The 15,246-nt window shown below is 50.8% G+C and overlaps 1 protein-coding gene across 2 annotated transcripts in view; it reads left to right on the forward strand.

The window, feature by feature from the left end:
• Nucleotides 1–15,246, forward strand: part of ITGA9 (integrin subunit alpha 9) — a 344,865-nt gene that overhangs the window by 34,973 nt on the left and 294,646 nt on the right. For both annotated transcript variants that reach the window (XM_086720437.1, XM_086720438.1), the window contains exons 5-6: nt 7,180–7,247; nt 14,874–15,003. In XM_086720437.1, coding sequence (XP_086576563.1) covers nt 7,180–7,247; nt 14,874–15,003 — 198 coding nt within the window. The remainder of the gene's footprint in view (nt 1–7,179; nt 7,248–14,873; nt 15,004–15,246) is intronic.

The following is a 15,246-nucleotide window of genomic DNA, read 5'->3' on the forward strand; positions in this document are numbered from 1 at the left end:
CCCATTCAGATGTGAAGTTTTTATCCCCCCCTGTCTAATGTTGAATGCTGTGGCTCTACAGGGGATAAAAATCAATCAAGGTCCATTTACAAATGAAAAGGGTTTGAGGTTTTGTCTTGTTTGGTTGTGTTTTTGTTTTGTTTTGGAGAGATCCCTAAAAGGCTAAGTTGATCCATTTAAAAATTCAAGAACAAGCCCCATACATTTTTATTAAATAAAGAACTCTACATTTACATAGGATTTTATGGTTTCTAAAGAGCTTTCATAAACATTATCTCATTTAAGTAAATACAGCAAATTTAAAAACAGATGTAGTTCTGTGTTATAGCCAGTCAAGGCGGAGAGGGACCCTGAGGAGGAGAGAGAGAGGGAGGGTGGCCAGAGGGAAACGCCAGGGCCAGAAGAAGAGACCAGCTCTGTGGCAGTGGCTCTTGGGGCTCAGGGAACCCCATCAAGATTTCCGTTTTGTGCCAAGAATGTTACCACGGGCACAAATATATTCTGTATTCCAAACATGTTTCCGTGCATCGTGTGGAATCCTTGACTGCTCAGACCGCATCGTCTAACATTTCCTTCTGGACGTCCAAATGTTAGGAATCTCCTCTCCTAAAATTGCAAATCTGTATGATGGGTATCCTGGGTTTTATTCCTCTCACGGAAACTAACAGTTTCAGAGTTACCTACCGGCTGCCAGGAATTGTGTTAGGTAATTAACACTTATGATCCTCCTGAGTAGTGACATCATTTTGGGGGTAAGTATTCTTATCCCCATTATACAGATGAGAAAACAGGCTTGGGGAGGCTGGTGAAGGTCCCAGGCTCATTAAGCAGAGAAATGATTGTTGGCTTTTAAGTTTAGAGAAGGTTTCTTTGCACGACCTGTTCTGTTGGGGTGTTGGTTTTCTTTGTGACTACTGGGGTGCTGTGGCCCATCGCTCAGCAAAATCTCCTGTTACGTCATAATTTTATCCTGAATTTTTAGGACACTACGCTAGAGACTTCTCAAGCTACGTTGCAGTTGTAACTGTAGACACAAACTATAGACAAGTTCCAGCAGGTGCAGGGGGCAGATGGGGCCCCTCAGCCTGATAACATGTACTGGGAGGCCCATCTGCTCTGCGTCCTAGATCTTTCCTTACTGTAGGCATTTGGTATCACGTCTGAGCAGTGGTTTGTCCATGCGTCAGGGGTAGTCATTCCCTGAGTCTGTTAGCTTCGGTCATCATGTGAATTCTATTCTGTTCGGAGTTGGGACTCTCACTGAGATGTGACTGTCCCGTGTTCGGGGTCACTTTTTTTTGGAGGGACGAAAGCTAACACAGCGTGCGTTGTTGGTCATTTCGGGCTGCCGTAAGGAAAGTACCACAGACGCGGCAGCTGCAAACAACAGGCACCTATATCTTACTGTTCTGGAGGCTGGGAAGCCCAAGGTCAAGGCCCTGGCCGATTTGGCATCTGGTGAGGACGCTCTTCTGTGTCCTCACGTGGTGGAGAGCAGAGAGAGGCAAACTCCCTTACGTCTTTCGGGACTCACAAGAGGGCACCACGCCCATTTATGGGGGCTCTACCCCCATGACCTCACCTAATGCTGGTCACCTGCCGAGGCCCCATCACCCGATACCGTTGCATCGGGGATTAGGGTTTCAAGATATGAATTCTAGGGTGAAACGAACACGTCGTCTATGACACACAGTACGTTGAATGCAGGTATATGATTTTGTGCCTGTACAGTTGCTCACTTCTGCTTCTGAAGTTGGCAAGATTGGTAGTGGATTCTGGGTGTGGAAGGAACTATTTCAGGGCTACAAAACATTAAAACCCTTTCAGAATTTTTGCAAAAAATACAAAACGTGACATTTACCATCGTAACCGTTTCTAAGTGTGCCGTTGGGGTATCGCATACATGCGTTGTCGTGCAAACACCGCTGTCCATCTTGAGAACTTTGTCAGCGTCCCAGACTGAAACTCTGTCCCCACGAGACAACGCTCCATTCGCTCCACCGCACCCCCTCGCCCCCCACCGCCGCTCCTGCAGGCCCTGACAACTGCCATTCTCCTTTCTGTCTCCATGAGTTTCACCACTTCAGACGCCTCATGGAAGTGCAATCATACAGTATTTGTCCTTTTGCGACTGGCTTATTTCGCTTAACATGATGTCCTCAGGGGCATCCGTATTGTAGCACGCATTAGAGTTTCCTTCCCTAAGACTTCATATTCCACTGAATGAATGCCACAGTTTGTGTATCCATTCATCCATCGATGGAAAACTTTTTTTTTTTTTTAAAGGATAAGAATTTTATCACTGCAGATGTGCTCTGTGAAGCATGATGGTGTGGGCATTCAGGAGCCCTGCCCTTTCATCCTGACTCAGCCTAATTTGCTGTGTGCCTTGCAACAGACTCCTTGCCCTCTCTGAGCAATAGTGACTCCATCTGTAAAATAAATGGATAGGATTCGAATTATAGACATGCTCTAAAGATCTCTTCCCCTCTTAAAGCTTCTCTCTATTGTAAGTTTCTGGCTTTCTGTAGTTTGCCTTATAATGCCCACCATTGCTTAATTATTAAATATTTAAACACAAATTTTTTAATGTTTATTTATTTTTGAGAGAGAGAGAGACAGATACGAGTGGGGGAGGGGCAGAGAGAGAGGCAGAATGTGAAGCAGGCTCCAGGCTCTGAGCGGTCAGTGCAGAGTCCGATGCGGGGCTCGAACTCACAGACCGCAAGATCACAGTCCTTACTCATGTCATACATTGATGAGGCTGACCTGAGCTGAAGTCGGATGCTTGACCGACTGAGCCACCCAGGCGCCCCTAATTGTTAATTATTTTGATAAAATGGTTTCCTTTCTTCTCTAACCTAGCTATTTAGGTTATTTACTTTTTTTTTTTTTCCACTTAGACTGTGGTCCCTTGCAACTGAGGATAGTTTTGTCTTTTCAGTTTTACGTGTTGAGCTGCCCTTCTTACTAGCAGAGATCTGTCTTCCCGAATTCATTGTCCTCTAAATTGTAGCTGAATGATTAGTTACTTGGTATTCACTCAGAAATTGAGCAAAAATTCAGAAACGACTTAAGACTAGAAGGCTATTTTTGTCTCTGTTTCATGGCTAAGTTCAGGAGCTACGGGAAAAATAATTTTAAAATCGATGCATTGCAGAGACTATCTTTGAGAGCCGAACCTTTCTGAAATAGGAAGAGAGATCAGAAGGAATAATATGTTATGCTGCATGTAAATCTTGATCCTTCCATGGGCTGGTTTTATCCCACCAGCAATTGGGGAAGAGGTGCAGGAGGTGACCCCACCCAATTAAATTCTTGATCGAATTAAAATTCATTAGCGTAAGGTCCATGTATTGAGTCATGGGTTGTGAACACTTGGAAACCACTATTTTTTTCCTCTCTGAATTGCCTTCTGTTTAGACAGGGCTTAGTAAAGGCAGCAGCTCACCCAAGGAAAATACTACCGTTTTTAGAACGGAGGAGCCACACAAGTTAATGGATCAGCGTGTGCCGCCGGCCAAGAAATTCAAACCCACCCACGGCAACCTGTTCCCACCTCCGCCGTGTGATTTCCGGGTCCCCTTGTTCAGCCACATCTTTGGCTTCTGGGATTCAGTCCCGCTGGATTAAACGGTGTTAGGTTTGTTGTTGCATCCGTGGGCTGCTGTCATGCCAAGCCTGATTCCCCTTTGCTGCTTCAAGGTGGATAAATGTTTTGTTCCACGGCGGCAAGAGTACGGGCTTGTTGTAGCTCTCTGCCCGGCCACATCCTTGGGGCAGGTGGAGATTGTGTGGACATGGCCAGGAGTCGCCAATGTGGGGCCCACAGCCTGTGTTTGTGCAGGAGAAGTTCTTCTGGGGACACAGGCGTCTGGAGGTCCGACCCCATCCTTCCAGCCTGCACTGCCTGGACTTCTCAGTGGAGGAAGGGATTGTGACCTGGGCGGGGGGTTTCTTGGGGACGCTGGGATGCGGCAGCCTCTTGTCTCCATGCCTACCTCCCTTTTCAAAGCTCTGTGGTATACAGGCTTTCCTGCCGTCTCAGGAACTGGATCTGAGCATTCTGTCCCTTTCCTCCTGAGGCCCCAAAGGGAACGGAATTGCCCGAAGTAGAATTAGCCAATCTAGGTTTAGAAAGCCCAGAAACATCGATCCTGTGGGTCCCTGCCCTGCTCCAATCCCAACCACCACCACCACCACAATCCTTAGGCCTTTGGGGTTAGTGGTGGCCCCGGGCGGGGAGCTCAGGATTCCTGGTACCCAGAACACAACTCCTTTTGAAACGAGGCTGGGGCTGGTGGTCAGGGAGCCTGACCTATTGGAAGGCAGAGGTCAGGGCTGGCAGAGCACTGGGGACAAAGGTCCAAAGCATGTAGGTTGGAGAGTTCCGGTGCTTCGTGTCTAGAGGAATGTGCTTGCCCCTCTTATGTCTCCGCCTGGGCCTTGGGGCTGTGCACAGAGCCACTTGCCTGCGTGTTCCCTTAGCATACCAGCGCTGGCTCTTGCTCCTAACTGGCACAAGGCTAGTTGGGGACAGTGAGATGAACCAATTCATCTTGGTGTCGAATCAGCCGTGATAAACAAACGCATGCTGTGATGGGGAGGGGGTATGGTTTACATACACTCCAGGCTTACCTGGACAGAGAAGCTGTTCTGAGCAGGAGTTCTGGAAGGCTGTGGACAGCTCAGAATATGCAAGTGTCTGATCTGGTCACACCAGCTGATCCTTCCTAGACTTGAACTGCCGTGACTGCCTCTCCTCCCCGCAGAGTATGAGTGGTGGGATGGGGGGGAGGGGTAGAAGCATTAGGACTGGATCCTGTTCCAAGTTGAAGGGGTGAATCGGCGTTACAGAAGTTTCTGGGAGGTTAGCGCTCTGGGTACTAGTCAGGAGCCCCACGTGGTTTGATCCCTTGTTCTAGAGCATCCCAAGAAGGCAGGTGTAGACCCTTGGGTCTCAGAAAGTCAAAGCCGGTGGGATCGTGCCTGTTTTCTGTGTGTCCCTGGCCCTCAGACTCTGATGAGGCCGTCCCAGCTTGGGGAGCCTGGGGCTGGCCTCTAAGGGTACCTCGATGCTGGCTCAGGACTTTTTTGGGGGCCGGGAGTGGGAGCACTGCTAGCTCCCGGAGTGGCCGTGGCTCCCTCAGGCACCCTGCGTCCTGCTCCTGGCGTAGAGCTGACCAGCACAGTTTGGGGCTGAGATGGAGAAAGACACGTTTTCATATCTGCTATTTTTGGAGTCCCTGTTACAAAGGAGACCTTGAGACTATTTGCTTTGAAATGTCAAAGATTCCTGCGCAGTCCTTACTCATGTCATACATTGATGAGGCTGAACCGATGTGTCCTGCTCTGTCCCTTCGTTCAGCTGGTGGGGTCTGAATTTTCTTCGGTTCATTTGCATGAGAGGTACATTTGGCTGTTTAACCCCCGGAGGCAGTGGGGGTGGATACGCTTTTTGCCGGACCTTCCAGATGTAATATAACTGTTTGTTCGGGTTGGGACATTTTGATCCTTCTTGCCATTATGCTATTTGATGTAGGATTTAGTATTAATTTTTATTATTTCTTGCCATCAGACAGTTTGATGCGTGATGTCTTTATGACTTTGCATCAGCCCCACTTCCAGCCCTGGTGCAAGATTTTTGCAGAGAACAGGCGGGGTCCATTGTCCCTGGGTTGCTTGCTGACAGGCCTGTGAGTTCTCCTTGTAATAACAGAACAAGCTGGAGGAACTGATCTAGCCCTCTCAAGGAAGAGGAGTAACTCAATTGACATTCCGTTGTAATTTAGCAGTCGGTTAATGGCCACTTACTGGAAAATGTTACCAGGCTCTGCGGTGAGTGTTGTTAGAAACTGAATTACTCTGTATATTTCCCCAGGGTCCTTTTCCCCCTTCTCCTCTAGTGCACACTCGAGCTGCAGGAAGTGGCTTTTTGTTGCAATCATAGCTTCATTGTTCCTCTGGATTATTTATTTTGTTTCAAAATTAAGTATATTGCCTTTAATGGTAGCAGAGATGTGCCAAGAGCCCCGGGGTGACATGGGGATCACTGGGTTATTCCGTTGGGTAGCCCAGGCCTGCAGGTGCCCAGGGGCAGGCAGCCATGAACCTGTATCCGACAGTGTTGGTTTCATGTGTAATTAATCAGAGCCACCTGAGCAGAATGTCTCTCTCTCTCCTCGTGTCTTTACCCATGTAATTATTTCAGCCGGCTGGTCACTGTATGGGTTTTGAGTAATCACTCACTCCACAGAGCCTTTGATAGGCCACAGAGGTGAACAAATGGGAATCTTGGCTTTGCCATTTACTAGCTGTGTGACCTTGAACAATTCACCTAACCTCTCTGAGCCTCAGGAGTTTTACCTATTTAACCGATGACAGTATGGGCTCCCAGGGATGAGAGACCAAGGCAGTGGCGTGCGTGGACGCAGCTAACAGTGCCTAGAACGTGTGAAAACATCTTCCTTCCAACTGAAGAACAGAACATCAGCAACAGAATGCCCCCTTTGTCGGGTCAGAGTGTTGGGAGCGGCGAGGGAACGGTAGAGGAAAAAGAACTTAACTGCTTGTGTTTATTTTGACCTGGAGAGAGCTTCCCCTTTTATGGAAGATACAGGGGTGAATGTATAGCGTCACCATACCCCATCAGTGATAGTGTAACCGAGTGCGGGGCAGGTGTGGTGGGGTCCCCTCTTCCTGCAGCCCCAGGCTCCGATGGCTGGTTTCTGGCTGGATGGCAGGAATCATATTGCCTCCAGCTCTAAGGAGGGGTTGTCTTCCAGGGGACTGCACACAGGGATGGCCACATCATTCCATTTCTGGGTCATGTGTTCAGCTCCTTTTTCACCCAGGGCGCTCCATCCTGTCTGGAGTAAATGAAATAATCGTCACCCGCCTCCCACTTAATTACCACGGCTGCCGCTCCTCTCGCCCCTACGTGCGTGCAGGAAGTCTGCTGGGGCGCTTGGGAGCCTCACGGCCCGATGGCACCAGAGCCTGGAGTTTTGAGGTCTGGTGGATTCCTGAGACTTTCCTTCCACACCCCAGCCTGGAAGGCGTCCCTGGGCCCGGCCCACAGCGGTGCACGGGGAAGTGGCCAGCACGCTCAGCCGCTCCACACACGACCGGTACAGACTGACGAGGCTGTGGTTTGCTTCTTTCCTTCCTCCCCTCTAGAGTATAAGAAGAAGTACGGAGAGGAACACGGCTCCTGCCAGGCTGGGATAGCAGGCTTCTTCACCGAGGTGGGTGTCGGCCGCTGGGCATCTCTGCCCTCCTGCTGGTGGTGTTCATTTCCTGGCTGATGGTGGTCTTGGGAGCTTCTTGAGATGATGCCTCCAGTCGCATCCAGGGAAGCTTATGGAAACGGGCGGGGGCACCTGCTGGCCAGAAAGCACCGGGGGAGGGTGGGCGGGCTCATCTGGAGGATACCCCTAGTTGGACGGTTTCTCTAAGGAGTCCTCTTGACTCGGAGACCCATGGAAGGAATTGATTCGCGGGGAGTGCAGGTGGGATGATGCTCAGTCAAGTGTGTGTCTTGTTGCTGGCAGTGAGGAGGATGTATTAAGCGTCACCTCCTATCATTCCTGTGTCCTAGGTGGAGAGATCGTAGGATTTTGTATGCAACTCAGCCAGCCCCTTTCCCAAGTTGCAAAGGACCGTGCACTTGAATACTTATGTGCCTGTATAGTGGTGCCATGATCTTTGGCTGCTGGTACATCTTGAGGGACTGTTCTTAAGTGAGTCTTACCTACTTTGAGTGTCCCCTTCGCATCCACCCCTCGTTTCTCAGGCATCATTTTGATTATGTGCCGTGTGAGAAGTTCTGTGTCAGGTCCTGTAAGTGGCCCAGTCATCCAGGTGGTTGTCCAGGCCCAAACGAAAGAGTACTTTTCATTTAGAATTCATCTGCACTCCTGTTATTTGAACCTCCAAAACATATCCCAAATGTGACCGTTTCAATTCCCCACCATCATCACCCTCTGGAAAAGCCACGGTCGTCACCTGGAGATGCGCTGGTTTGATGCTTATTTATTAAAAAATGTTTTTTAATCTTTATTTATTTTTGAGAGAGACAGAACATGAGCAGGGGAGAAACAGAGAGAGAAGGAGACACAGAAACCAAAGCAGGCTCCAGGCTCTGAGCTGTCAGCACAGAGCCTGATGCGGGGCTCGAACTCACAAACCATGAGACTATGCGTGACCTGAGCCGAAGTTGGATGCTCAACCGACTGAGCCACCCAGGCACCCCTGATGTTTATTTTTGAGAGAGAGAGAGACAGACAGAGTGTGAGCAGGGGAGGGGCAGAGAGAGAGGGAGACACAGAATCTGAAGCAGTCTCCAGGCTCTGAGCTGTCAGCACAGAGCCCGACGCGGGGCTCGAGCTCACGAACTGTGAGATCATGACCTGAGCCAAAGTCGGACGCTCAACCGACTGAGCCCCCCAGGTGCCCCTGAGGTGCTCTGGTTTGAACTAGTCTCCCTGCATCTGCTTTTTTTTTTTTTTTGTAGTAAAATATACATAACATGAAATTGACCATTTTGACCATTTTTTAAAAGTTTATATTGAGAGAGAGAGAGAGCCTGAGTGGGAGGAGGGGCAGAGAGAGGGGGAGAGAGAGAATCCCAAGCAGGCTCTGTGCTGTCCGTGCACAGCCCAACGTGGGCTCAGTCCCACTAAATAAACGGTGAAATCATGACCTGAGCCAAAATCAAGAGTCCGTGTTTAACTGATTGAGCCGCCCGGGTGACCCTATATTGACCATATTGAAGCAAACAATCCAGTGGTATTTACTGCATTCACAGTGTTGTGTAACCATGGCCTCTCTAGCTTGACAACATTTCCATCACCTCAGCCTGCATCTGTTCTCAACTCCCACCCTGTGTTTTCTGCACAGCAGCCTGAGGAATCTTTCAAAATCGAGCCCTGTCAGGGGCACCTGGGTGGTTCATGAAGTCGGTTGAGCGTCCGACTTCGGCTCGGGTCATGATCTCACGGTTCGTGAGTTCGAGCCCCGCGTCGGGCTCTGTGCTGACAGCTCGGAGCCTGGAGCCTGCTTTGGATTCTGTGTCTCCCTCTCTCTCGGCCCCTAACCCGCTCGCATTCTGTCTCTGTCTCTCTCAAAAATAAATAAACATTAAAAACATTTAAGGAAAAAAAAGATTTATCTCTCGGATTTGTTTTCGCAGACATTATATGCTGGAAACAAACTCCGTTGTTTTCCTAAACGTGTAGTTGCTTGTTGTCATATTGGTCTGCCGACCAGGTTTTCTCCCCCCACTGGCTTGAAATCCTATCCTGCCGTATGCCAGGCTCATACACTTCTTCCATCTCTGTTGCACATTTAGATGGGGTAACTTCTGGGGCTGTCGCTCCTCCAGGAAGGTCTATAAAGTATGACTCAGCTCAGTAGGCAACAGGGAACCACTGTCAGCCCACAAGCAGGTCACGGACACCATGGATGGCAGTGCTGAGAGAGAAAGGCTGGGTGGGCTGGTGTGGCCAGGACTTTAAAAGTGGGAGGGCCTGGAGGGAGGCCGGGGCGGCGGGGTGGGGGGGGGGTCGTCTGTGATGGGGTCCAGCCACAAAACAGCAGGGCGGGAATAAGAAGCGAGCGGAGCAATTGGAGAATATCAAGGCCGTATCAGTGGGCTGGATGGCCAGGGGACTGTGGTATAGACGAAGTATGTGTTGAGCCAGGGTTCTGGAGAACAGTAGTGCCCCAGTGGGAAGAAGGCTGTCTAGAGATGAATCACCGGAGGAGGTAAAGGGATACGTGTGAGGTGATGGGTGGGGCACTCAGAGGTGTTTTTGGAAGATGCTGGGATGCAGAGACCACAATCGCACCCGAGCTGGAAACTCGGATCTGGCCATGGCTAGTACCTCTGCAAGGGGGCTGGGTATGCTCAGCCTGGAACTGGGGATGGGGTGGGGGGAAGGATGCCTCCTTTAGCCAGCGGGGGAGAAAAAGTAGACTCATTACAGAAATGAGAAATGAGGGCTCATCAGAGCCGTTGGTGGAGAACTAAGGGAGAGAAGGAGTTCCCAGGGAGGGGGTGTCCTTCTGGTGTCACCAGCCAGAAGGTCAGGGAAGGCAGGGCATCGGGGCCAGGCAGAAGGGGGTCTTGGTAGGAGGAGCGGGAAGGGCAGGGCCGGATGGGAACCCAGGTGCCCGTGCCGGCTGCTGGTGACCAGAGGAACGGGGGCACCTATTGGAACTCGAGGCTCTGGGAGCCACGGAGTCTCAGCATGTGCCGGCTGGGCAAACAGCAGCGGGGCTGGAGGGCATGTGATGTGGGGTTGTGGGGCCGGGGAGTGCGAGGCTCAGCCCTCTGACCCGGCCACCGTCTCCTGGCTGCCCTGGGCTTCGCCTCCCTAAACACGAGGTCTTTGAACTCACGGCCTCTCTTGTTTCTGGAACTTCAGCTGTCGGAGGCCGTGCAGGAAATGTGGTTGAAAGGGTCAGGCAGGACTTGTCCCCTCGCCTGCCCTCCCGCTGACCTCGTCACTTGGGCTTGCTTTTGCTGTGGGCTCGGCTGTTCCTGCACAGGGCTGGCAACTGCCTCTGTGGCCTTCCGGATGTGGCCACGTTGCCCCCAAGGACGCTGGCCCAAGGCGCCTGCTTGGCCTGAAGGTCTGTGACCCAGGGGTTACCAAAGCTGTCTGCGTTAGGGATACCACGTGAGTTTTAGCCTGTTACTGAGGATAAGGGAGAGCTTCCTGGGACCTTTATTTTTGTAGCTCCGGAGGACAGAGACAGATCCTTGTGAGTAGCTAGAGGAGACGTGGACCGGCCCACCCATGTAGGAGCACTACCGCGGGAGCCTGGAGACATCTGGGTGAAGTCTGGGACACAGACTTCTGTTGCAGAGCCTGAGTGCCCATCTGCCCTGCCCCCACCTCCGCTCAGGCCAACTTACAGCTCACAGAGAAAAGCCCGTGGCTCCTGAGGCACACCCCACGCCCCTGTACCTCTGGAGGTTCTGCTAACATGTGTACCTAGGGAAAAGGCCCTCACTGTTTACGGAAGGGATTCTACATGTGAGTCAGGCGGGGTGGCCTTTGCCTTGCAGAGAAACTTGCGTTTCTGTGCGCCATTTGCATGGGCTGTTTCTGGGTGGTGGGGGGCTAAGCGTTGAGGCCATTTTCCTGGCGCTTGTGAACAGTGCCACAAGGGTGCAGGCCATCCCTGGTGACCTCGAGAGCCGAATCCAGGGAGTTTCAGGAGGACAGTATCCTGCCTCTCCCCGTGGGTCTCAGGCTCAGCTTCAGGTTATCTAGTTTGAACCAAGGGAGAAGGAGGCATGAACACAAAGAGGAGAGGCAAGATAGATAAGAGTTGGTTGGTTTTAAAGGTTTTTGAGGAGATGGGGTGCCTGGGTGGGTCAGTCGATTAAGCGTCTGACCTTGGCTCAGGTTGTGATCTCATGGCTCATGGGTTCGAGCCCCGTGCCTGGCTCTGTGCTGACAGCTCAGAGCCTGGAGCCTGCTTTGTGTATCCCTCTCTCTCTTCCCCTCCCCTGCTCGTGCCTTCTCTCTCTCTCTCTCTCTCTCTCTCTCAAAAATGAATACAACATGAACAAAAAATAAAGGATTTTGAGGAGAGGGATTGCCTTCTTAGACTCTTTGTGACGTTTGTGAGAGGGTGGGTGCAGGGATATATTAGACATATAGTTCTGAGTCTTTAAGCTGGATTTATTTTATTTTATTTTTTAAATGTATATTTTTAAATATTTATTTTGAGAGAGAGAGGGGAAGAGAGAATCCCAAGCAGGCTCTGTGCTGTCAGCACAGAGCCCGATGTGGAGCTCGATCCTACGAACTGTGAGATCGTGACCTGGGCCCCTGATTCCAAAATCAAGAGTCGGATGTTTAACTGAGCCACCCAGGGGCCCCGATGCTGGATTGATTTTAAATCATCAGAAAGCAACGTGTCTACCACCTGGTGTCCTAAAGAGCCTCACGGGGGTCTCTGGTGATGCTCAAGGCTTTGGCTTAGGAGGGGCTGCAGGTAGAGAAAGCTGTTATATGGTGTGTGCGATTGGCACCAGGGATACTGGTCCTTATGTTCTTCCGTGGCCTGTGTGTTGGGACACCGATTCCAATTTCCTTTCTGAGTTCAAGCCCAAGGAAAAAGGCTCTCTCCTCTGATGAACTGATCATTTGTCTAACACTCCTTCTAGAACTAGCACAGTCCCTGCACAGCACAGATGAGTACAGGGGGTGGGACTTAATAAAAGCACCACCACCTGTGTGTTTTCAGTGATGCGTTCTGAGTGTGGAAAGTGATATGCTTTTTTTTTTTTTTAATTTTTTAATGTTTCTTTTTGAGAGAGAGAGCATGAACAGGGGAGGGGCAGAGAGAGAGGGAGGCACAGAATCGGAAGCAGGCTCCAGGCTCCGAGCTGTCAGCACACAGAGGACGTGGGGCTCGACCCCTCAGACTGAGAGATCATGACCTGAGCCAAAGGCAGACACTCAGCTGACTAAGCCACCCAGGCGCCCACAGTGTTGAAGCCAGCTCTGCAGAGGGGGGTCAACCTGGAAGGACGTTTCTGAAATAGGACAGCATGTGGGGGACCCTAAGGGCCAAAGGAGGGGTGGCCGTGTTTTGGGAGCAAGAGGCCTTGATGACATTGGAGTGTCTGGTCTCCAGTGTCTGCGTGGCCCTCTCCTTTGGTGTTTTTGTGCAGCTGAGGGGTTTCCGTTAAAGTTGTCTTCGAACCCTTTCAGATGGAATTTTTTTGTCTAAAGTATTTTGTACGTTTCCGTGTCACCTTCCCCAGGGAAGGCCATACAAAGGGACTTTGTTGGTCTGTGTCTCTAGTAGAAGCTTCCATATGTAATCGCAGGTGCTTCATAGTGTTGGAGGAAAAACTCATGATTTTGTTAGGAAAATAACTTTTATTGATTCTTAGTGCAGTGTAGCTACTTTGGAAAATATAATCAAGAGACGGCGTTCCCTGTTGGGGAAGGAAGGGAGGAAGGGAGGAAGGAAGGAAGGAAGGAAGGAAGGAAGGAAGGAAGGAAGGAAGGCAGGCAGGCAGGAAGGCAGGCAGGGAGGCAGGCAGGCAGGCCTCAGCCAGGGTCATCCAGTGGACACAGCGCTGTAGTGGGCACCACCCTGCCTACAGCGGCCACACTGTGTGCTCCATTTGGAACACAGTGGGCGTTTGGGGAGGGGACTTCCTTGTCAGTGTCCAGTCATTGTTCTGGAATTTTGAAAAACAAAATAAATTTTAGGGATGAGAGAGAGATGTAAAGAGAGAGATGAGGCGCCTGGGGGGTTCACTTGGTTAAGCGTCTGGCTTCAACTCAGGTGATGATTTCATAGTTCATTGAGTTTAAGCCCCACGTCGGGCTCTGTACGGACAGGGGTGGGGCCGGCTTCAGATCCTCTCTCTCTCTGCCCCTTCCCTACTTGCGTGCTCTCTCTCTCTCTCTCAAAATAAATAAATAAACTTAAAAAAAAAAGTGCCGGAAGAAGGGAGGGATTCCTGTAATCCTTATCACCCAGTGGAAAAAACCATAAACGTTTGGGACTTATGCTGCTCGTCTTTGTTTTGTCTGTCTTGCTCCTGTATGCATCTTTTTTCCTTTTATAAAACATGATCATTGACTGTATATTGTGTGGCCTGTCCTTATTAACTTGGCACTTTGTGATTCTGTCTCAGTGCTATCAGATCTACAGTATTTTTATTGCTGCAGGATTCTGTTGAATTGGATGTGCCATGATTTAGAATCCCCGCTGTTCGACATTTAGGTCATGTCCAACTTTCTTTAGCACAGTGATGATGCCTGTTCTTGTGGGTAAAACCATGCTTTGTCCACGCTGACCCCCTTAGGTAGGTACATCACTTGGGAGCACTTGGAATGCTCATCAGCATTGCTCATTGGGTGGTTTTGTAGCACAAACCTGCTCTTGGCCCCGTTGAGGGCGCAGGGCCATTTGCCCCCACTCCAAACGCTGGAGACGGCTGTGTCTCTGTGTTTCTGGGTCTGTTTTTTTTTTTTTTTTAAGTTTATTTTGAGAGAATGAGAGATAGAGCATGAGCAGGGGAGGGACAGAGAGAGAGAGAGAGAGAGAGAGAGAGAGAGAATCCCAAGCAGGCTCCACACTGTCAGCACAGAGCCCGACGCAGGGCTTGAACTCACAAACCGTGAGATCGCGACCTGAGCTGAAACCAAGAGTCAGACGCTTAACCGCTGAGGTGCCCCCTGGGTCTGTTTTTAATAGCAGTGCTGTCTCCTGCTGTCTCGAGTCCCTGTCCTTCCCTTAACCTCTCTGCCCTCGTACTTCTGTCGTGAGTTCGCAGTGGGTCACAGCAGCCACAAATGCGAGCTTCAGAGCCCTTCCTGGGAAGAGCGTCCTGAGCGAGGATGTGGGGATCTCCACGGTGTGCACAGAGATGCTTCTGGTCACTTGTTTTCTCCTCGCTCTGCGTGGGGGAGGTGGGGTCGGTGGCCAGGATGCTGAGGGGGGTGCTGTCTTTTCATGAGCTCTGTTTCCTGGAATTCTGTGATTTATAAGGATGTGCACTGATGCCATTTCCTCGTTTGATGCAGGCGTAAAGGTGAGGGGATGTGCGTGAGCTCACCCGTGGGTGGGCTAGGGACCTGGTACGTGAGTCACTCTGTCGTCACCTCGCTGCGTTCTCCCCGTCTGTATCCCTGCCGACCCTGGGTGTTTGGTGGATCCCGTCATGCCAGGGGACCCGCTGAAGTCATTTTTATTGCTCAGCGGAAGAAAGTCTGGGGTGCGAGGCGTCTTTCGTGGAGTTCTTTGATGTGGCTGTGGTTTTCCCTGCTCTCACCTGCACTCCCTCTTCCGCTTCCTTCCGCGTTCACCTCTGGGTCTCTCTTCGGCAGGAGCTGGTGGTGATGGGTGCCCCAGGGTCATTTTATTGGGCCGGCACAGTCAAGGTGCTGAACCTTACGGACAACACCTATTTCAAGCTGAACGACGAAGCGATCATGAACAGGCGGTACACGTACCTGGGTGAGTAGCTCAGGGACGTGGACAGGTGAGAAGGGGAAACAGGAGCGATTCTCGCCAAGCTCACACACTATTGCTTTACGGGGGGAAAGAAGGGTTTATTGGCTTTTACGGGCATTGTTCCAATTCGGTCCACTTTCCCTCCGGGCACCTCACATGGAGCCTCACACCCAGCAGGGAGAGAACAAAGGAGGGCTCTGGATTAAAACCGTGATCGTGTTGCAGAGCTGGAGGCAGACATTTTAT

The sequence above is a fragment of the Puma concolor genome, chromosome C2 (assembly GCF_028749965.1).
Source record: "Puma concolor isolate L17-30 chromosome C2, mPumCon1.1.hap2, whole genome shotgun sequence".
Lineage (NCBI taxonomy): Eukaryota > Metazoa > Chordata > Mammalia > Carnivora > Felidae > Puma > Puma concolor.